Consider the following 22,843-nt stretch of genomic DNA (forward strand, 5'->3'; position numbering starts at 1 on the left):
CCCTTCTTACCTTACTTTATAACCTGCACATATTAACTGCTGACTTAGTTTTCAGTGTTGTCAATATCATGATAGGAAAGGATCTGGCAAACCAACTTGTCATCAACCTCCAGAGGAAGGTGTCTTTCACAGAGTTTGTTAAAAACTCAACACACCTAGAAACTTTATAAGGTACAAATTGGTCAAATTAGAGCATGATTTTCATTTCATGTGGCTTTTCAAGATAACAGAAGATTCCTTAACATGCATGATGCTGGAAGCAGTCCTGAGGCAGCAGAGAATTTTTTGTGGATAAACCTGAGAGCAGCCTACTTAAATATGTGCTCTTCTGTTCACACACATTTTTCTCATGAACTGGATTACCTTAATTTCTCCTTTTGGACCTCCTCCACTTTGTGTGAGTTCCTTCTTCCTGTCTCTCACCTCCAAATGTTAATTGAACCAAGCATAATTTTTTTACTGAGGGACTAGTCTGTGAGATGTCAGAGAACCACATTTTAGGCTCTTCAGTCTCACTTTAAATGAGCTTACAGGGTAACTTATTATGACCTGGTTTGAAAAGAATTTTAGTCCTGTCGTGGAGAAAACTTTTGTCATGTCATAATAAAACTGGTAGAATCCTGTCAAAAAGAAGCCTTTTGGCCAGTTGGCATTATCTGTCAAACTGAGAAATTTCTGAACATGTCTAAATTTACTTCACAGTAATCCTGTACCGGCAGTTACTATTTCTGGTTATCATTCACATAATGATGTAAACTATAAAAATCTTTGTGCAGTTATTAAGGGCATTGATCTTGTGGGTTCCCAAATGTCCTTACAAATGGCATTGAATAATCAGAAGCTATTACGTAGAAGAGATTCCAGGGAAGAAAAAGACACCATCATGCTGTATCATTTGAATTGTTTAAACAGAGCTCAGATTAGTAATCTCTTTGATTGTCTAACACAAGATGCCCAGTGTCATAATAGCATCCATTTTTACTGCTTTTGTCTCCAGTTTTCAGAAGGCTATGTGTGAGGAGGAATGCAAGCGAGTTTTAGTTTTTGGATGTGTCCTTGGGCATTGTGATGCTGGAGAAGTTTCACTGCATTTTGCCTGACAAAATGAAGGTATACCTCTCCTCAACACTAGTGCCTAGGCAATGTCAAGCCTATAGCCTGATAGACTGAAGTAGCATAATGGTAAATACTCTGCATAGAAATAGTCTCAGCTTTACCCAGGCAGACTTATAGCTCAAATATGTGGGAGAAAAATTGAGAAAAATGTAGCTACTCCTCTTCAGACAAAGAACAGTGACACAGGAACATCAGCAGCCTCATTTCAAGAAATGACTAGCACTGTCAGCTTGTATACTTAGTGCATCTAGTCCCAGTCCTGCAGTCTCTTAGAGGTAAAATTTCTCTGGATTTCAAATAGGACTTTTTCCTGTGTCAAGACAGCAAAATTGGAAGATTATTTTGTGTTGATTTATTTTTCCAGCTTCAAATTTTGTGATGATTATAAAATTTATTGTTGGTAAGTTATTCAGGTCATAATGTCCTTATTTTAAACTGGCTGTTTTTTGGTGTTACTTTTCACTGATACACAGTATAAGACAAGGAAACACTCATTAGGTTTCTGAACTTTAAAAAATGTGGTCTATATCTGTTATCTTGCCAGTTGCCAGTAGATGCTAGAAATGCATTTCCTGTCAGGCTCAGCAGTTGCAGTGGTGACTTTTGAAAGGCTAAGAGAGCTGGGGTTGTTCAGCCTGGGAAGACCTCAGAACAGCTTTCAGTACTTACAGGGGTCCTACAGGAAAGCTGGAGAGTGGCTTTTCACAATGGTTTTAAACTGACAGATGCAAGATTTAGATTAGGTTATTAGGAAGAAATTCTTCACTGAGATCGATAAGACATTGGCACAAGTTGCCCAGAGGAGCTGTGGATGCCCCATCCCTGGTAGTGTTCAAGGCCAGGTTGGATGGTGCTTTGAGCAGTCTGGTCTAGCGGAAGGTGTCTCTGCCCATAGCAGGGAAGTTGGAACTAGAAGAGCTTTAATGTCGCTTCCAACCCAAACCATTCTGTGATTTGCAATTCCAACCATTCATTTTGCTATATTTGACAGAAACAACTTAATATGTTAAGGGAAAAGTAAACTGGAAGAACCCAGCTTTGCAAGAGAACATTATACGGAAAAGAATTAGAAACTTAATCAATTGCTCCTTCAGATCAGGACAGTGTTTGATACAAGAGCAGTTACATGCTTTTTTGCATTAAGCACAGTAATTCTTCAATTTTCTCAGTAATTCAAAGTAGCATTATCCCACAGTGTCTGTGCTGTGGTAAGATAAGCTTTAGAATGAAATGGAAACTGTAGAGCAGTAAAGCCTTCTCATGGTCCCACTTTTTGCTAATTTATAGGTTGTAAGTCACAAGAGTGGAGTGCACTGCCAGGTTATCTCAGCAAAGAACTCTAGTTGTACTGATACTGAAACCATAAAAATACAAAGTCAGGGTGACTTGTAGCAGAATTGATTCATGGACATTTTCTAGTGTGGTGTGCAGCGATCGGAAATGATAGCAAGTATTTGGGTGGTCACGAGAGCTGATAGCAATTTTTCTGACAGCTTCACTGCTATATAGGGCCCCATGTTTGTGGTGAAGAGCAGGAGATGGTGTATACCTGGGGGTAGTTTTTCTTCTCTTAGAAAGAAGACTTTGGCCTGTGCATTTTTGGCATCTTTAAAAGGACATGCTGTTAGTCATTATTTTCCTAATCCAGCCCCAGATGCTGTCCCCTTTCAGAAGCACGGTGGCAGTACCAGTTATCTTACTGAATATTTTCGTGGTGCTGTGGTATTCTCCAGGCTGCTGTTTCCACACCACTCCTAAGGCCACAGCTTTTTTTCCCATGTGGCTCTTTTGAAAGTCCTAATACAGGATTCAGAGGGTCATGGCCCACCTTGTCTTGGCCCCCATACTGGTAATGGAGAACCTGAGGCTTCCCTGAGGGTAAGAAGGGGGTAAAGTCTTTCTTGAGAACACCACTAATATGTGCACCCGTACAATTTTTTTGATCTGCTGTGTTCTGTCAGATTGTGTGTACCAAGCTTATTTTCACAGTGTCACTTGTATGTGGTGTTCTTTTGGCTTTTGAAAAGTGCTGCTAAATTTGTATGTCAAAAATCTTTCCATAGCTCTTGTTTAGTGTTTGTTCATGCTTATGTTGGCATAGGGTAGCTGGCATATGAGATTACTGGATAGTAATCAGAAGGAAAACCATGACTGATTTGTAGGTCACATCATAGCTCATGCATACTTTTAAGGACAGATGTAAAACCAATTTATTATTCTGAGTATTATAATTTCCCACAGTAGCTAAGGAACTGGGACATTGAGAAAATGTTATTCACAGGTTCATGGTTATTCACAACATGGCTTATCTATTGTCCACCATTTTACAGAACTTCAAAGTAAGTGACATATTTGGTATAGATAAAGTATGAAAAATAAGATATTGCAAAATTCATATGACTTCTTCTCTGTCTCCATATCCCCTAGCTTCAGTTCTAGATACTTTTCAACCAATAGCATCCTCAGTTTTGCATTGCTGATGGTGAAGGAAAGAAATATTAGCACTTGCATGTCTTAATTTAAATATGCATATTATATTTATTTAGGGGGTTTTATCACTTAAAGAAAACCAACCAAACAAACGTCACCTGTACTGGTATGTGTTGTAATGCCTGTGTTAGGATGTGGCTATATGATGTACAGTTATGCTGCAAATTTCACACCAAATTAATGCTGGCAGTATAAAAGCTCAAAACACAAGGAGTTTTTATTCTTAAGCAGAAGAAACATATTGTCTTTGGATATTGTAATGCCATTATCCTGTAAAGCTAACTATTAAGAATGACTGCCCTAGGAAACAGGTGGCATACTGTCATGGTGATAGTATTGGATTTTGTGTAACTTCCAGTCTTCCACATTTGCACTTAATTTAGAGGATCAAAATGCCTTAATTTGAATATTTAAGTTGTTCATAGTTAAAGTGTCACTATATTTTTACTCATTCCTTCTTTCTCACCTTCCATGTGCAAAAGTAGGTGTAATTCAGCGTGCCATTATGCTACTATTTTTTTAAATTCCAGCAGCCGTCTTCAAGTCTAAGTTATCCTTACTTTATTTAAACTAACAAAAGGGAAGTGTTAAACTGTTTGAATTCCACCTTGTTGGCTGTACTGAGAGACCAGGTGTAGGTAGGTCACCAGGCTTTGCAGAGTGAAAACCATTTCTGAACAGGGTTGGAAACATCATTGTTCCAATTGTCAGCGGCATACTGCCAGCACTGGAAGGCCTTCTGGAGCCAGGGTATTTCTAGTCGTAGAGGAGGTGTTTTTGCAGAAGACTCCCTAGAGTAGACAAAGCTTTTGTGTATTCTTACTAATCAATTACAGTGGTGCTTAGAGCAAAGAGACTAATGGCTTTCACTGTGGACTACTGTGCTATAGTTGTTAAGTACAATTGTTAGTATCAAACAGCAGCTGATAGATAACAATGAAATGCAAAGCCACTACAAGGCTGACATATCTTTAAAAGTTTCTCTTTTGGAAAGTCTGACATTACTGTTCTGTTTTGGGCTGGTATTACTGAAATCTGGTCTCCTCTGGACACTCTCTGGCACCTCAATATCTCTCTTGTAGTGAGGAGCCCAGAACTGAACACAGGATTCGAGGTGCAGCCTCACCAATGCCCAGTACAGTGAGCAGACGTCCACTGCCGTGGCCCTGCTGGCCGCTCTGTTGCTGATACAGGCCAGGATGCTGTTGGCCTCCTTGGATCAATACTGCTATCCAGCTTGGTATCATCTGCAAACTTCCTGAGGGTGAACTTGATCCCCTCATCCAGATCATTGATAAAAACAGAAATGGGCCCAATTCTGAGCCCTGGGGAACACCACTTGTGACCTTGCTAACTGAACTTAATTCCATTCACCAATACTGTTTGGGGCTCAGCTTTCTAGCCAGTTTTTTACCCACCAAAGAGTATACCCATCCAAGCCATGAGCAGCCCATTTGTCTAGGAGAATGCTGTGGAAAGTGATGTCAAGGGTTTTACTGAAGTCCAGGTAAACAACATCTGCAGCCTTTCCCTCATCCTCTGAGCAGGTCAGGTGTTTAAAAGCTCATAATTTCTGCTGCTTTAGCTGATTCTGTCTCAGTAAACCCAGTGGTAATTTTTCTGCTGATTTCTGTGGTAAAAGATCAGCTCTGGAAGCACTCACGTGGTTGCCAAGAAGCAAGTTTTGCTGCCATGCTACCAAGAAAATTATTGGTACTTTGCAAACATTCTTAACTCCAAGGCATGTGGCTCCTGGGATCCCAGCTGATTAATCCACCTTTCTGCTGATGTGGTGTAGGGAAAATGCATATATGCTGAAATATGATCACAGGTGATTAAATGACTTGGCATAGGTCATGCTCAGTCACTGAGACACTTCACTGGAAAAAAGTTGTAAAGCTATTGGTGTAACAGAGACCCATCCGTAGATGAGCAGAAATGGTGTCTGAAGCTATCTGTATGGCTATGATATCACTTGTAAGTATGGGGTTTCCTCATTTGCTGGCTTTCTACAAGGCCATGAGGATACATGCGTTTACAGTATCTTTAAAACTATGACATGTAGTGTACCATCATAAGCAGGTACCAGTGAAAAATCTGTACTCCTCAGTCTTGGTAACCTGAAGGTGGTATTGTGATGAGTTCCAGCAGCTTCTGACTGCCACTGAATGTTTTTTGCAGGCTTGTCTGGGATCTTCTGTAGATTGGAAGATGCCCTAAGACAGGTCAAGACTAGCAAAGCATATTTACACATTTCAAGCTGACCTCCTTTGCTGACCTCCTTTGTGTATAATTTCTGCCTGTATGTCGCTTTTGGGAAATAATTCAAACACAGTATTTTAAAGCAAGAAAGAGCAGTGTTAAATATTTAAGATTTCTTGAGAAATACTTTTTACATGAGATTAAGAATGCTTCCAAGGCAGTGCAATCATTTATTCTCATATGATGTTAAAATTACAGGGGGTATAACCTGGCAAAAAAACTGCTGAATTTGCATTCTACGAGGAACATTTCTCTTCTCTGCGAAATTTCAGGTATGAATTCTGAAGCTCAGAGCTTCAGCTGCTGTAAAAGACTGGAAGACTGATTGTAAAAGACCTTGAAAGACTGTAAATATCTTGAGACAGTCAAAGGTGTAAATATTGACAACTTTTGAGCTGGTCACAGGTCCTTTTATCAAGCCAAACATTTTTTTTATTTTCTTCTGTATTCCACTGTTCAAACCAATTGTGAGTTATCATTGGGGAAAAAAAAAAAGCCTATTTCATTGTTATCTCTCAAAAATCTCTGTATCCCTTCAGGTAATGAGACACTGCTTTGTAAATTCGGTAAAAAAATAGCAAAATATTTGAATTTCCCTTTGTCACAGGATCCTTCTTAAGGCGTCAGTATCTTGAATACCAGCTAGTACCACAGACACGTATTATTACTGCATCTAAAACAGAGTTTGTTGTGTCGATCCATGATGTTTTATAATCAGTCCTGGCAGTGGTCATGAGATGCTTAGTGAGATCATTGCTACAGTACAGTTTGTTTCTGAGGGGAAATTATTGTAATTTTTCTCATTTCTCTAGTATCTCTTAGCATTTCTAAGTAAGTGGGAGACAGCAGTCAGCTCAGCTCTGCTTTTTCTTGATGGAGGCGTGTTTGTGTAACTGCCTGGACTTAGGGATGCTGCTAGTGAATCGCAGTAGTGTCGTTTTGGTCAGAGCTGAGTCTGGGGTCTCTTTTTCATGCAGGATTTGTTTCCTTACATTTAAAAAGTCTTTGTCACTGGTAGCAGATGCACACAATGGTGAAAGGAGGAAAACTGTCATCTGCAAATTAAAATATTAATCCACTAGGGCTGTGGCTGGAAGGGGTTGCTCCTTCTCCCCGCCAGGGACTCTGACAGGGTCCCCCTGCTGACCTTGCTGCAGATGGAGAAGCAAAACTGCATCTGCCCCTGGCCATTGCACTGTGCAGCATGCTCATACACAGAACAGTCTCAGGCTAAGTGGTGACCTCAGTGCCATCTTCTTCTTTTACCTGTGTATGTTTCATTCCATCATAACTTGTACAATCCCCTTTCTCTTCTTTCTCATGTGCATACATCTCAGAAGTGCAAAAAGGCATTTCAGTCAATCAAGGGCATCACCTCAGAGATATCCAGAGCTTGTCTGAGTGTTACTGTTCTGCTGTAATGCTCTCCTGCCCCTGGTAACAGTGCTTTGGCACATACTGCCGTTATACAGTGAGGCACAGGATGTGAGTTTAAGGAAAGGGCATTCAGCTTAGTTTATACAGTGTTCATGTAAAAAAGTTAAAGCTTAAAGCAGATCTCAGGAACTTCTAAATGCTCTGCTATCAGACTGGAAGTAGAGGATAGTTTTCAGTTGTTCCGTGTATAATGAATACATTATCAACATTGTCAATAGCATAAGAAAATACACAAATAATTTGGACAGACACTTTTTTGTGCTGTACAGACTGCAACATTTTAGGCATATGGCAATAAGCACGCCAGACATAAAATGTACATCTGTGCCAGCAACAGCATATAGACATGCTTTCCTTCACAGACTATCTTTAACGACCTGCCTTTGGCACACAGAAATTAATTCACTGACAGATTCCTGCAAATGCACTTTCAAATTCAGAAGGGAAAGATTCACAATATTGCAGTTTCTACAGCTGTTAAACCAGTGAATCATATTTAAGCCATGTTTTGTTTTCTTGGCCTCTAGCAGCTTCCGAATGTTCCTGGCATTCCCACATTTCCAGATGCTAAGGACTAGACTGATACCCACCCAGCAAAAGGCATATAGACTGGTATACATTATGTAGAGTTATGAATTATGCCTTAAGTGGGATTTAATTGCTGAAAATTTCTTGTGCTGTTATTTTGCCATTTTGGGGGGTCTGAGTATGCCCTATTTATTTCTGCTGAACTTAAAATTTATTTCTGTACTGAGAAAACTAAATTACAATGTCCTCAAAGCTTTAATATTCCATAAAATGAGTATTTGTTTTGCCTAACAAGTCATATGTAGTAGAGTCTGCATTACCAAGCAACAGTACATCATTGTGTCACTGCTTGCATACTACTGGTCATAAATTTGGACTTCATGTTTCATGGAGATCTTTGCAAGGTGTAAACTGTGCCCTCACTTGCCATACCTGCATGTGAAATGCCCAAGTGTTTTTCAGAATTGGCATTCAGTGCATGTAAGTTAGCTGGATCAGTAGCCAAGACTGAATGTTACTCTTCATGAAGAGTGAATGTAAACTCTGCCTCCCAGCTGGCAGCTGAAACCAGTGCTGCAGGAAACAGGGTTTCGTGTTGAAATGGCATGGGTGAGCTCCAGGAGGCTGGTGGCATAGTTAAACTATGGGGTGATTTAAGCCACCTGTCACCTCTACCCAGATATGATCTGCTGTGTGGTGAGACACGCTTGTATGTGCCAAGTGAAGCAGTAGGAAAGCAGAGATCATTGTTTCTGCTGAATTTAGAAGCCATGTAGATGGGGCTAGTATGTGTTAATGTAGGTAGTTGAGATAAAATGAACCATGATCCACAATCTTACTGTACATGGGCTCCAGATTAGGATGCTAGCTGGATGGATGCATGCTGCTGTCTTTCCCTCTTTTTTCCTTTCAGATCCACAGCTTACCTGCCTGAAAGTGCAGCATTTAAATTTAACACTGTAGTTCTATCCAGCAGAGAAAGCGTCTTCCCCTTTAAGCTTAAAACAAACTGCTTTGGAGACAGAGAAGTATAAAAGTGTGAATGAGTACATAATTTCGTGGTTTATGCTCTCCTTCTAAAATACAAAAACGTTATTCATGCTAATGCAGTGTGACAGGTCAAGAGCTGGCAAATGATAGCATTCCAGAGGAGAAAGCTGGTGCTGAGCACCTCTCTAGGCAAGAAATCTGGGAATCCCCAAAACTCTTAGCCTTCTGGTATTAGTTTTGCTTCTCTCTTGAGTTTCCTTATTGCCACCCAGCTGAATGAGCCATTTGCACTGAAGAGATAAGCAGCTACCAAATTTTTTGTCATTCAGGGAAACAAACAGAGCATGGATGTCCTTTTTCTCAGTGGCACTGCAGCACAGGGCAGGGTTTCCACTACTGCTCTGTGGAAAACCTGTAATAATCATGGGTCTGAATTCCAATCCTTTTGCACAGGAGTGAAAACCTTGGGAGCATTTTGTTGCCTACAGGTCCACTGAAGGGGCTAGGTTATGCTACTGTTGTCATAAGACGATATACCGTGTGGGAATAGACAACATATGGGAACAGATTCTCTGCTCTTTTTCTGTACTGCAAAAAAAAAAAAAAAAAAAGCAGACATTGGCACATGTAGCTAACACAGACACCTTTTTAATGCCAGTTTCTTCCGTGTTTCTCATATTGGTTGCTTGCTGGGGACAGAGAGTGTTAAAAAAGCACGCAGTGTTCTGACTGTCCTCAGCATTCTGGCAGCTTCTGAGTTTTTGCCAGCTTCTATTTGCCAGCTCCTGGGGCCACTCAAAACTGCAAAGGTGCTTCTGGCTGAACTTAAACTTTGTGAAGAACCAGCCTCCCAAAAGTGTGTGCTTGGTAAAACATGTGAAACTTAAGTAAATAAGTTTAAATACATGAAATGGATTGTTTTGGTGGTTGTGGGTGCATTGCAATGTCTCAGCTATCAGCACATCTCTGTTACTGGAATGCATGATACTGATTTAAATTTTTGTCTGCTCTAGGGTAATGCTTACCTCATCTGTCATGGTGGGTGTCTCTGCAGCGCAGGGCACTACTACACAAGCACTGCGTTTGCAGTTCTTCCCCTGCTCTCGCTCTGCTTTATTTCACTTACCAATGGACAGCCTCCAATGTAATGCAGTGGCATTGCAGCAGAGGATCTGCAGTAACTCCTGTCAGTGCAGACGCTTGCAGCATACTTCCATATCATGTGCTAGTGCTGAATTTGAATGACTCCCTGCGATGCTGGAACTGCAGGAATTCTGCAGTGTGTTCCTTGCTGGTAGTCAGAAAGCAAAATGCTATATTGGGCTGGTTGAAGAAAAGATTGATCCAGACACCATCCTCCCCCATTCCATCCGTACCCCCCCAACAACTCCCTACAGCTTTAGCTGAAAATGAAAAAACAAAAAACAAAAAGGCAAATTGGGGATTGATTCTAAATGAGGAGAGCAAGAATACAGGACAGGCTCACAACACGTATTTATAACACTGCATCAATGCTGGAGGTTGGGATACTGATCTGCTTTTATACTTCTTGGGGAGAAATAATTCCACTTAGCTATATTGTGTTACTGAAGATCCTAACCCCTGAAGAATTTCCTTCATGACTTGACAAGCTTTAGCGATGGTTTTGTCTTTGGCATATGACATAGATTCTGTGTTGTATGTATGTCATCTATAGCCAACTTCCCTGGCTTTCTGATGTGCCTTCAGACTGTTTGTGGAGCTATTAACAGGGCTATGTGCCCAGCTACTAGCTGCTGTGAGGACTAGCAAGACCAAGCTATTGTGTATATATATAAAGGGTAATTGGAAGATCCTTTGTGAAAGATGAAGGCAAGCCTTTTAGAATCCAGTCATACCCTTCCCTTTTCTCTTGAGTTTCCAAAATTCAGTTCACTTCCTGATCTTTGAATAGTGTACTTTTTTGTTGACATTCTGCATGCAACAGTAGAGTCAAGGGAACTTTTGAGGGAGAATAAACCTACCCAGGCTGTGGCTGGTGTGGTGGAACAAGCCAGCCAACAAGGATTTCTAGCAGGAAGAAAGTTATTTCAGTGCTCTCAGGGGAGGGAATATATTATTTCCTGATTAAATATATCTGCTGAGTGACAGAAGGGAAAAGGAAAAGATAATCTCAGGCTTGTCTGGCAGATGCTTACCTAAGCCACATCACAAACATTTGTTAGATACACTCCTGATGGCAAGCAGTAGCAGGTGCAAATTAATGCACACAATTTTCCCATGTGGTAGGCAAGTGTATTTCTTCATTCTGCCAAAGAGAACGCAAAGCTTCCATAGCATAATCAAAGCCTCAGTGCAAATATGAGATAAACAGTGGAGTTCTCTGAAGCTTCTTGGATCTCTCATTCTTTCCCTTTTGCATTTCACACTGTCTTCATGACCCCTTCATGACCTTGGTAGCTGAGCTCCTCAGTTGGAGTCACTGTGCTCCTCAGTTCTGCAAGGAAACGATCTTGTGCTGATGAGCTCCAGAGTGCATTGTGGACTGTCCTTGTAGTCATCCCACTGAAGGAGATAAATTTACTGCTGAAATGTAAATGGGCATTACTGTATCTTAAATGTATATTAAGCTTGGATCCTATTTTTGTTTTACTGTGACTTGTTCTACATTCTCATGTCATGTCCTACTGACAGTCATGATTTTGCACAAGGTGTTTACAGATAAACAGAGAAATAGAATAAAATTCAAAGAATTGTAAATGCAAGAGACTGGGTGATAGCCTTCCTCTCTCGTGAAATCTTTTGTGTTTAATGAAGTGTGGGTTTTGCTCTAACAAATTAGTGCAATGTAAGTGTGAGGCTTACCAGGCATTTCTGGCTTCCGGTGAGATTTCTCACATCTGTTGAGTTTCTTGTAGCTCTCCAATACTAATGATACTGGATCGTTCGGTAAATCAGCTGTTCAGTAAAAGCTTCATCAAGATCACTCTACCTCAGTTGAAATTACATGTCAATTTCCCTTCAAGTACAGGATAAGGTGTTGTGAACCAACACTGATATTTTCTACAGCCTCTTTGTGTTTTTGAAGATGAGCTACCTCCAGACTAACCTGGAGAAGGTCCTTCTTTTATTTTATATTCTGGTGTTCCTTGGAGGAGTCTAAAATACAGCTAATTTACATACGCTTTTGAAGTGGGTTTTTCTTTTAGTCCTTATTCTCATTTATCTGAAAACAGAAAAACTTCTCAATGCTACGCTAAATACTTCCTTTGGCTCAAGGAAATATGCTTCATTATTTGCAGAGAACCAGGGCTATGACCATAAACATGAATTTCAGATTTCACATGTGTTCTGAGATAACAATCTCTGATACCATAAATGCCCAACTCTGCAGGATCAAACAGAAAAATTAGTCTGGAACTAGCAGTTTTTGTCTCACTCTAGAATTTGAAGTGACAGAATAACAATAATAATAAAAAATGCATACTCTTGATTAGAGACTGTGCTTTTTATAAATGTTCTTTTCCAAATGTTTTTTCCTTCTGAAAAGCCTACAGTGTTGGCAAACCCTCACTAACTGTACAGACTTCTGTGTGGGGGGAAAAGATGTCATTAATACCTTTTTGTGCATCAAAAATACACAGATTTTTTTACACATAACCATGTCATGTTTTACAGTTGAGTTCTCAATATTTTATGTGACTGAAAAAAAGTGCTATGTGCTTTAGAGCAACCTCCAATTTTATAAAGATACTATTTCCACCTAGGCAGAATATTAACATCTGCTGGTCAGAATGCTTCAGTAGGGACAACAAAACTGGCATAAATCCTACCCTCAGGGGAAAAAAGAAACTTATTTCTTTCCTAGTAGACCATATTAAAAAGGCAGGTTTTTGACTGACAGGATCTGAAATATAAGCCATAGGGACAGGAGTATGATTCAGTAGATGGATTTCACGTGAAACAAACTAGTAAGTCTTAGTTATGGAGCCATTTGTTCCATTTTCATATAATTGTGGAATTAACCTTATTTTTTTTTGTAATGCTGTCTCATCATGCAGCATGTCACACAGGACAAAAATACGCTTGTGCTGTCACTACAAATATGCTGAAAATTTTATAATACACACTGATAATCACTTGTACAATATCCCATACAGCAGTCCTCTAATTGATAATGATATCAACCTGATGCTGCTGTCTGTCACTATTTGCAAGATACTAATGTAAATCAAATGTGGATTAGATAGCTGTTCCATGAGAATGATGTTCTTCAGTACTATGGTACTGCATTGTACTGGAGTGCCTTCTAAGCAACTCACAGTTCAAACTGCTACCAAAAAGCCTAGCACAGTACAAAAATGCGGCGAGATCATCATTAAACTACAAATAGTAGTCACCTGAGACTGCAGCTCTATTAATTTCATGAAAGTTTGGCAGCATGTACAGAAGGCAGTTTGTTTCTATACGGAAGCAGAAAACCAGCTTTGAATAGATTGTCACCACAATACACTGCCCTCACCTATGGTACAAATTGAATGCCCCTTTTGCTAAGCAGTCACACCATGGTGAGACTGAGAAAGTAACAGTCTCTTCTCCTTTAGGGCATGCAATCATAGCTCCAAATACAGAGCACAGCAGCACTTTTACTCAATGTTTGGATGTTGAATCTGTTATTTTTGATTAAAATATACTGATATTTTAATGCTAATTTTGTTGCAAAGGCTTTTTGGGAGCAAGATGGAATAGGTAATCAACATTAGAAAGAGAAGGCATGATCACAAAATAAATCAATAATGTTGGCTGTGGTATCAGACTGGGTCTTAATTCTTCTATATGACCGGACTGAGATGTAGTATTACCATTTTCCAGGACAACTTAAAGGGTCTAATTTTTATTCTGCTGTTTGTTTCTTGTAAAGCAAGAACCAAAATGTTGAAACCTCTACTCAAATGACATGGCAAAGGACAGTTTGTTTTCTGGCTAGCTGTAATTGTTAGCTGGGTGCATTAGACTGCTTCTCGATCTTCAGAGCAGGAGCAGATACTCAGCCAATGAAATTGGCGCAGCTTCATGACCTATTATAATAAAATCTGGCAATCTTAGAGAATGGTAAGAGCGGCAGCCTTAATGAAATGCTTTAACAGTTGATTTGGACAATGGATGTAAAAGGGCTGCAGAATATCTCTAAATTTAGTTAGTACAGTGGTGGACATAGATGTGGGCTCTGTTGCAAATTAAACTCTGTTTAGACTGCCTTCCTCAGGCCCACTGCTCCCAACTGCCCACTGTCAGATTTTCACTGACCCAAGAGGTAAAAACTTCTGAGGATTTTTTTCTCTTATATTCGAATTCTTAATTTGAGTTCTTATCTCTGACTGCTGAGCTTAAATTTTCAAGTGGGATTTTGTTTCAGCTCTTTCCTGTGGTCTGTCAGTGCTTTTCCAAACCCAATTTTTACCTGAATAATGGAGATGAAGGTACTTCTTTGAGGGTCTATGGTGTAACTACCTTGAAAGATGAGTCGCTCAGTTCCAGAACTGAAGACTGTACAGCTCGACTCTCTTCTTTGATGCACCTCTGTTGCCTGTAACAGTACATGACCCAGAGCTTTACAAGTGAATTTTCTTGCTAGTACATAGTTCTGTTAGTAGCCTTAAATGAGTGACTCACAATGGTGATTATGATGCTAATATTGACAAAGTGACCTAAAATCTATAGCATGTTTAGAAGAAAAGGATGACCTGGGTTCAGCAGCAGCAGTCATTTTTCTCCTTCTTAGTAGCTGGTGCAGTGGTTTTGACTTTTGGCCGAGGAACAGAGCTGATAACACCGATGTGCTTATAACACCAACCTGTTGCTAAGTCATGTTTACTCCAACCAAGGACTTCGTGAGTCTCATGCTCCGCCAGGGAGGACGAGAAGCTGGGAGCAAGCAGAGACAGGACACCTGACCCAAACTAGCCAAAGGGGTATTCCATACCACAGCACGTAGCACAGCAGGATGTAAAACTGGGGGCAGTTACCTTGAAGGGTTTGGTTACTGCTGGGGTCAGGCTGGGTATCAGTTGGCAGGTGGTGAGCGGTTGTATTCTCTTCCCTTGTTATTTCCCTGATCATTATTATTATTGGTGGTAGCAGTAGTGGTTTGTGTTACACCTTAGTTACTGGGCTGTTCTTATCTCAACCCATGGGAGTTACATTCTTTTGATTCTCCTCCCCATCCCTGTGAGGGGTGGGGGTGGAGGGGAGGAGGGGAAGAGCAGGCTGCATGTTTTTTTCTGGGTTGCCAACTGAGCTTAAACCACAACACCTGCCTTTTGACTTAGCAGTGAGTATTTCAACAGACTAAAGATCTGCATTATTAGTAGTGCCATACATTCCTCAGCTAAAATAATGATGAATATGAAAGGAAGTAATAATTGCTATGGTTTGTGGATGTGAGATGGGAACTTTAGGGCATCTGTAGGGATTACAATTGCAATTACTTTGCAAATCGTCATCAACTATGAGAGAACCTCAAAGTGATGAGAAGTAGAGCTACAGCTGGAAAAGGGCTGGAACATTAATTACCTTTGGGGACATTGTATCCTTTAAAGTTGAACTTAAGTTATTTAAAATCTGGTTTGAATATGTAAGTACTAGCGTACTTTCATACTGTTGTTTTCAGGGGCACGGAATCTTGGTGGTAGAAAGTTTTTGTGCAGATTTTGCCATACCATCTGAATAGAAGGTCCATTTGCAGAAGATTCATTCAAGGGCTGGTGAAGAAAGCCTCTGATCTTCTATGATTTATTTTTCTACCATTTTTTCACAGAAACTGCAAATGAACAGCACCTTTCAGGACACTGAATCTATCACTTTGCCACTGCAGAATTGCTTCTAACAGTACTGAGTTTGAAATCTGTGATTTTTTTTTGTGCACTAACCTCTAAAAGGCACAAATTCAGTAATACAGACCATGCAAACTCATCTGCATTCATGGGTTTGCACATCTCTTCTGTACAGGAAAAAGGGATAAATAAAAGTCTTTTTTTGCTGTTTGGGTTTTGTTTTTTTTCCAGGATGTTTTATAATACCAGTCTCATTAATGCTCCGTTTTAGCTACTAATTTGCCAGGAGCTGACACAAAATAAACAGAGCTGATAGCCATTTCCTATTGCACAGATAATTATAGCCTGCATTAGTAAATGCTTAGCCATGTTGCCCTTGCAGCTTTGTTGGAGTGAACTGAAGTTTGAATTTAAAATTAACCAAATGTCTGGACTTTATTAATGGCATTTGAATCATAGACTGAGACTTCCTCCTTTTCATGCAAAAAGAAAGCTAAAGAAAAGTTAACACAGTGGTTGAAATCAGGAGGATTAATGGCAATTTTTCTTTTGTTTCTCCTTTTTTATTGCAGGAGTCACTTCATTGAAATCAGTAGTTACACTTCATTACAATATTCTAAAGATGATTCAGAGGCACCTAGGAAAGTTTGACGAATTACATGGCATTCACTACAAAGAACTATAAAGGGACAGAAAACAGAAAATCTTAAGTCTAATGGATTTCTTATGGCACCCCAGTGAAAAATCAGTACATTCACTGGATCATATGCACTTGACTTAGTTGTGGAATTACACCACTACAACACTTCGCGACTGACAATACAGTTGCTATAATCCATTTTGAATGGTGCTGCATAGCAGTTACTGTTCAATTCTGTTACTGTCACTTTTACTGACAGTAAGTGGAAACTCATTGTGTTCCACTGAATTAGGGAAATGAAACAGTACACAGATTCATTTTCCAATTAGTTTTCAAACTGGGTTTTTCATGAAAAACAGAGTATTTTCTGAAGACATGAAACCAAAGATCCCTTTCATTCTTTCTAATAGAGCTGTCAAATGGTTATTTTATGTGTAACTCGTGTGAACCTCAAGGTCTTGCATGGTCCGTAGAGTTTTTTTGTATCTACGTAGAGTTTTTTTTGTATCTATCACTTTTATTTAGAAACTCAGTTCTTAATGGTGAAGGTTTGGTAGTGGCTTAAGTCAATTATGTTTCTGAGAGTTCTTAGTCATGGGGTTATGGGTGCCTGTCGTCTTTTGAGTGGCTGGAATCCAGCCTTGGAAGCTTCTTGCTCTGTGCTTAGGCATGATTATTACTGTTGGTGTTGCATTGGTACACACTGGGCAAAGCAGCTGGGGCCATTTTTCAGCTCTGATGAGAAATTTTTTATAGCCTTGATTTCCTTCCCCAGTTTATTCTGTGAGAGCGCCTCCTTTTTTCGTGAGCACTTGTGACCATGGACATTTCTGTCTGCTGACTACTGATTTGTCATTGATTATTAATTGCTTGCTACGTTCCAAGATACAGACATTCATTCAACAGAGACATAGAGGTATGATCTTGCAAAGGAATGATAATAATGTACTTCTGAGATCAGCAGGAGATTGGGTCTCTGAAACTTAAGCAGTAACATATTATTTCCTCATTGTGTAGTTTAAAGTCAGTTTGAAATAAGTTTTTCAGAAAGAGTAGTATGTCTGACTGTTGTACTAGCTTACAAAAAAACCCAAAACGTTTCCCCAGGAAAACACGGTGGGTAGATTTTTCAGTTATTGCTGAATGTGTTTTTTGTTCTTTTTTTAACTGCAGAAAGTGAGTGAAAAAGTAGGAGGTGCAGAAGGAACCAAGCTAGATGATGACTTCAAAGAAATGGAAAGGGTAAGTCTAAATTCATTAGGGTATATCCATTATTACCATTTGGTTTCCTTTCTAGGTAGGAAGGCTGAACTTTTATTCAGCCAGACTGAGCTTTGTATTTCTTGTGAGTGTTTTTTTCTAACCAAGGCATATGTAATATATGGCAGTCTTTGTAATGCCAGTATTTAATTCAGAGATTGAGGCTGACATCAGCTACAAATTAGCTTTGGTCAAAACGTTGTAGAGGATCTCTGAAAAAGAATCTGTCTACAAGATGGTAATTTTACTGGTAAAGGGTGCCTGGAATTCTCAGCTCCTCGAGCATCAGTCAAGAGGAGCAAGAGTTGTCTGCCAAAGGGGGTTGACAGTCGCAGTAGGATATTCACTCACACGTTCAGAGATCTTTTTAGGCAGCCTCCACTGGCAAAGTTACGTGGGTAGATTGGGTTAACCCCCCAGCAGAATGCCTGGTGAGGCTGGCAGTGGTAGCACTGAGTGTTTCTGTGGAGGAGGCAGGGAAAAAAGCCACAGCTGGGTACGATGGTGATAATACTTCAGTTGGAAGGATAAATATGGACAGGTTTTTTTCTGGCTTCAACTTTGAGACATTCTGTCAAATCTTGTAACACAAGTTACTGCTAGGTGTTTTGTAGGTTAGGTATGTGTTACATAACTGATTGAGAGAAACAGAAGCTATTTGCACATTTATCTAGTGAGATAGGGAAAAAAGCTTGGATAAAAAATAAAGGAGAAGGGCATATGCTTTGTACTTTTTCCTGTGAAAGTACTGCACAGTTGGTTTCTCCCCTTCTGCCCAGCTTCCCTTTGAATGTGCTGCAAGTATAGGCACTGCTGTCAAAACTGGAAGATGTTAACAGAGATTCAGAAAACTGGTTCAAGGTTTAGAGTGGAAAATAGGACACTGCAACAGCCAGGGATGAATCCCACGTAGTGGTGGAGGGTGGCATGGGTTGGCAGCCCAGGAGGTGAAAGAACTGAGAGTTGAGAGTGGAGTAAACTCATTGCTTTCCTCCACACTCCCCACCTGGCCCCGTGTTCCTTGCCAGCATTTCTGCAGGCAGTGGCCATGCTCCTTCTGCCTGTCCCTGGCCTTCTGTTTCCCCATCCCCACTCTCCTGTGCAGACTCCTAGCCATTTCTGGGCTTTCAACCAGGCAGTTCAGCTACTTACTCATCCGGGGCTGGCAGACCTCTTCTGCTTCTTTGTGTAAAGCACAGGGCAAGACCTGGCAGATGGCAGTGGCAAGGCATGAAAGAAGTCACTCACAGTGTGCTGCAAACAACCTGTCTCAGGTGTTCTTTTTTAAAGGAGGAACTTGCCATTATGGTAAAGGAGTTCACCCTGTGGGACACAAGCTACCCTGCAGAGAAATGCAATGTGTCTTCATAAATGCAGAGTACAGAATAGGTTACAGGGATCCCCAGACCTGCCAAAGCAACATTTTTTTCTTTGAGGCTTGATTCTGAGAGGGAGAATAGTTGCACACTTAGCTATATGCAGCTTAGGAAGCTGATGCAGAGTACTTCTTAAGAAAACAAGAATTCCTGTTACAGTAGAAGAAAGTAAAAAAACTGCTTTTCAGGTTTAAGTATTTTAGATTTCTAAATACAAAATAACTTCTTCATGAAGTCAGCCAGGGGAAATCAATGGCCAGTGCATCTATGCTGATAGGTTTCTTGAAACTGGAAACTGAGTGATACCTACTCTTCCTTGACCCAGTTTTACCAGAACTTGCTCTGAAAGAGTTAGACAGCTTGTTTTATCGCTGGTGGTTGGTTTTGATTGACATAGGCTTTCCTCCCATTTTGTCAGGGTTTTTTGCGGGGGGAGGATGAAAGGTGGCTAATTCTTCAAACAGTTTTTAGTGACTGTTCTATCAAAAAGAATTCCATGTTGCGGATGTTTCCCAAGGTTATAGAAAGTATCAGCATTGTACAATAAGTCACATCAAGTTCCCAACACATCCTGAGGTACTCTGTACTAATGGCCTCACTTGAGAATGGATCTGCTATGCAACTGAAATGGTGAACTTATACTTTGGTAGTTTTCCTGGTATTATCACCATTTTGGTAGTGGGGCAGTTCTCAGGGACACAGAAATTAAGTCAAAAGGATTTATAAGAATTTATTTCTAAAAGAAAAGAAGAAAAAAGTCTTCCTTTTTCTTAACATGTCTTTTTCATGTTTCTTTTTGCTTAACTCTCATTTAGAAAGTGGATGTTACCAGCAGGGCAGTTATGGAGATAATGGCAAAGACAATAGAGTATCTTCAGCCCAATCCAGGTAATGTAATTTCACAGTCTTGCAGTACTCACAGCACTTTTTGAAAACACTCTTGTTTCACCAATACATATAGCCTGAATGATCTCATCCTCACTGGTGCAGTCAAGATCAAGACAAAATTGGTGAAATAGATGTATATACTTGCAGGCATCTGAATGTCAGCTCTGTGAGCAGTGTGGGGCTCCCTGGGAGCTGGAGGTGGCTATGGACTTCTCAGGGGAAGCAGGGCAGTGCCAGATAGCCAGGGCAGATTCCACTGCTTCAGTGAGGCAGCAGGGGGTACTGGTGCAGCAACAGCCCTGGGCATCAGGCACCAGCCTGGGTATGGGAACAGAATGAGGCCATCAGCCTGCAGTTAGGGATCAGGAGCAGGCACAGTGAGGGTGTCTGCATGAGGCATTCTGCAGTCCCTGTCTGAGGGAAAAGGAGCAGGCAGGCCTTACAGACAATGGGAATAAAGACAAAGTTGTGAAGCAACTTCCTCCAGGGTGCATGAGGAGGCATAACAAGAGCTTTCACCAAGTCCTCTAGGGATTTCCCATCTTCATCAGAGTTACTAAGGAGGGAACTAAAAGGTAGTGTGCAAAAGAGCTGTTGAACTGGAGAAAAAGGCAGATTGAAAGAACATAATCAAAGATGACTAAATTGAACCTTCGCAATAGAAATAAATGAATGGTTTCTATGAAGGAAGGTTTTTGTGATTGGGGTGAGTGGTGCATGCTCCTCTCTCTTGGTAAAGGATACTTACAAAGAGCAGGGATCTGGAGCTCTTGTAATCATGTAAACTATTACATTCAAGAGTAGTGATGTAAGAGTATAAGGGTTCAATAAGTCAATCCTGACTTCACTGATGGGATCAACAGATATAATGTGAAGGTAAGATGGGACCCTCTACCTACTATATGTATCTTAGAGTTTCACGGAAGTACAGACGAGATTTTCATTCACTGTAAGGAATTTGTTTCCTCATAGCTGAAAACAGAGGGAAGGAGGATAATTTGATGATGTTGTCAGCAGATTGAAAAAAGGAAGAATAATATTTACAAGTGCAAGAACTGTGAGAGAGAAAATAATGATGACTAGAACAGTTTCTATGTCAACAGATGAAATACTGTTTATGACTTGACTCTGCAGATTCATTGCTCATTGTCAAAAAGCACTCTGCAGGAAAAGCCATAGGATTGACAAACACAGGGCTAGTGATAAAATTGTAAACTACTCTGAAGCTGCTGTTGTGCATCATCATATAGATTCAATAATAGGCTTTGGCTGTTTAGTGCTTCTCTGGCTGCCTTCCTGACACGTCTGAGTGATTATGATTGCTGTGAATCATGAAGGAGGCTCACAGCAACAGCAGAAAGTTAAATTTCTGGAAGTACCTAAGGGTGTGATTTCAGGCATCTCAGGCTGAGGTAAGTTTGCAGTGCCGCAGAAAAGAGCAGTTTCCATACTCTAGCTATACATCTCATCATCTGCTTGTGGCATGTGCAAGTAGAATCAGGAAACTAAAACTGTAATAGGCAGGAGGAAGATCTAATTTCTTGCATATCAAATGAGATCATGTTGCTCATTCCACAGCTGGGCAAAGATAGCAGATGGAGTAAGAGGAAAGTGGACTGATCCTTTTCAGCTCTCACCTGATCTTAGATTTTTTTATGCCAATTGCAAAACATCTCAATAGTGACAAGAATTGGGTGGAAAATTATTAATATTTTCAGTAAAATAAAAAATTTCCTTTTTTAAAATCTCCCTACTATATTGGTGTTTACTTGGAGCACCAAAAATGCCGATTTCCAGTATTTCCTGTTTACTTTCTCATTCTCATAAAAACCAGAAGCATCATTGGGAAAAGGGAGAAATGTAATGAGAAAAAAAAATTATTTAACAGCAATATTTAACAGAAGATTGTATTTAAAAGTTTACCTGGGTTTCACAAGGAGAAGAGTGTTTGGGATGTAGCTGTTCTGCAGACAGGCAGGGTACTCAACAAAACAAACATACGTTAGCTGTGTAACATGCACAGTTTATTGAAAGAGCACACTAAAGTGAAAAAGCACACTAACGCGAATCAGGTATGTATCTCTATGGCGAGTAAGTACACTACAGCAATTCGGAGAGATACATAAATAAAGCACAGAGGAAAATCAAGAATGCATCAAACAATCACTGCATAGTGAGAACAGAGATTAAGAAGAAATACATCACCAGTTACCATCAAATCATCGTCCAGGCCCACACTTCAAGCTGGGAAGCCCCACTGCAGCCAATGTTGAGATTCTCGGGTAACTGGGAAAATTCCTATGTGATGCGTACACCCATAGGTAAGGCTTTGGATTCAGCTACAAAAGGATCCTGCTGTTACACCCTTAGAAAAACAACCGGCTTTATGCCAGCTCGATAATTGTTTACTTGTGGGGCTGTGCAGTTTCTCATCATCTCACTGTTGTCTGTACCAAGAGCTTTGGCCAGGCTCCCCAGTACAGCCAAGTACGAAGGTTGTAGAACAACTTTCTGTACAACTGTACAGTTTTCTGAACAACTGTAGAACAACCCTATGTTTTCCTGGCTCTTTCCAACAAACTGTCACGATGAACATTAATGTATATGCTCTACCGAATGTACTTTGGTGAAAAACACTTTGTTAATGTCTCTCTGTCATGAGCAGGAATCAACTGTCAGCTAGGTTTCCATCTATTACAGTAGCCAATACAAACCTTGATAATAACATGTGCCCTGAAAACATCATATTTTTAGATAACAGTACTGCAGTGCTAACGATGATTGGCTTATTGGTGTTTTGAAGGATCAATAAATGAAGTATTCAGCATTGTCTAACTTCACTAAACAATTAATGAATGCTGGAAAGAAAAAGGAAGGGGTAAGGGGAAAGGGTAGGGAAAAAGAAGGAAAAGGATACTAGAGAAAAAAGCTAATTTATTGAAAGAGATTTTGGGCTGAAGTTACTGTGACTGAAAAAGACAGCTTTGTAGACCTACCAATTAAAAAAAAAGAACACCTGAAAGCAACTAAAATCGAACATGTTG

The 22,843-nt window shown here is 40.2% G+C and overlaps 1 protein-coding gene across 3 annotated transcripts in view; it reads left to right on the forward strand.

Annotated features, from left to right (window-relative positions):
* Window positions 1-22,843, forward strand: part of SH3GL2 (SH3 domain containing GRB2 like 2, endophilin A1) — a 90,765-nt gene that overhangs the window by 54,235 nt on the left and 13,687 nt on the right. For all 3 annotated transcript variants that reach the window (XM_005154981.3, XM_034073227.1, XM_034073226.1), the window contains exons 2-3: window positions 17,449-17,517; window positions 19,727-19,799. In XM_005154981.3, coding sequence (XP_005155038.1) covers window positions 17,449-17,517; window positions 19,727-19,799 — 142 coding nt within the window. The remainder of the gene's footprint in view (window positions 1-17,448; window positions 17,518-19,726; window positions 19,800-22,843) is intronic.

The sequence above is a fragment of the Melopsittacus undulatus genome, chromosome Z (genome assembly GCF_012275295.1).
Source record: "Melopsittacus undulatus isolate bMelUnd1 chromosome Z, bMelUnd1.mat.Z, whole genome shotgun sequence".
NCBI classification, from domain to species: Eukaryota; Metazoa; Chordata; class Aves; order Psittaciformes; family Psittaculidae; genus Melopsittacus; species Melopsittacus undulatus.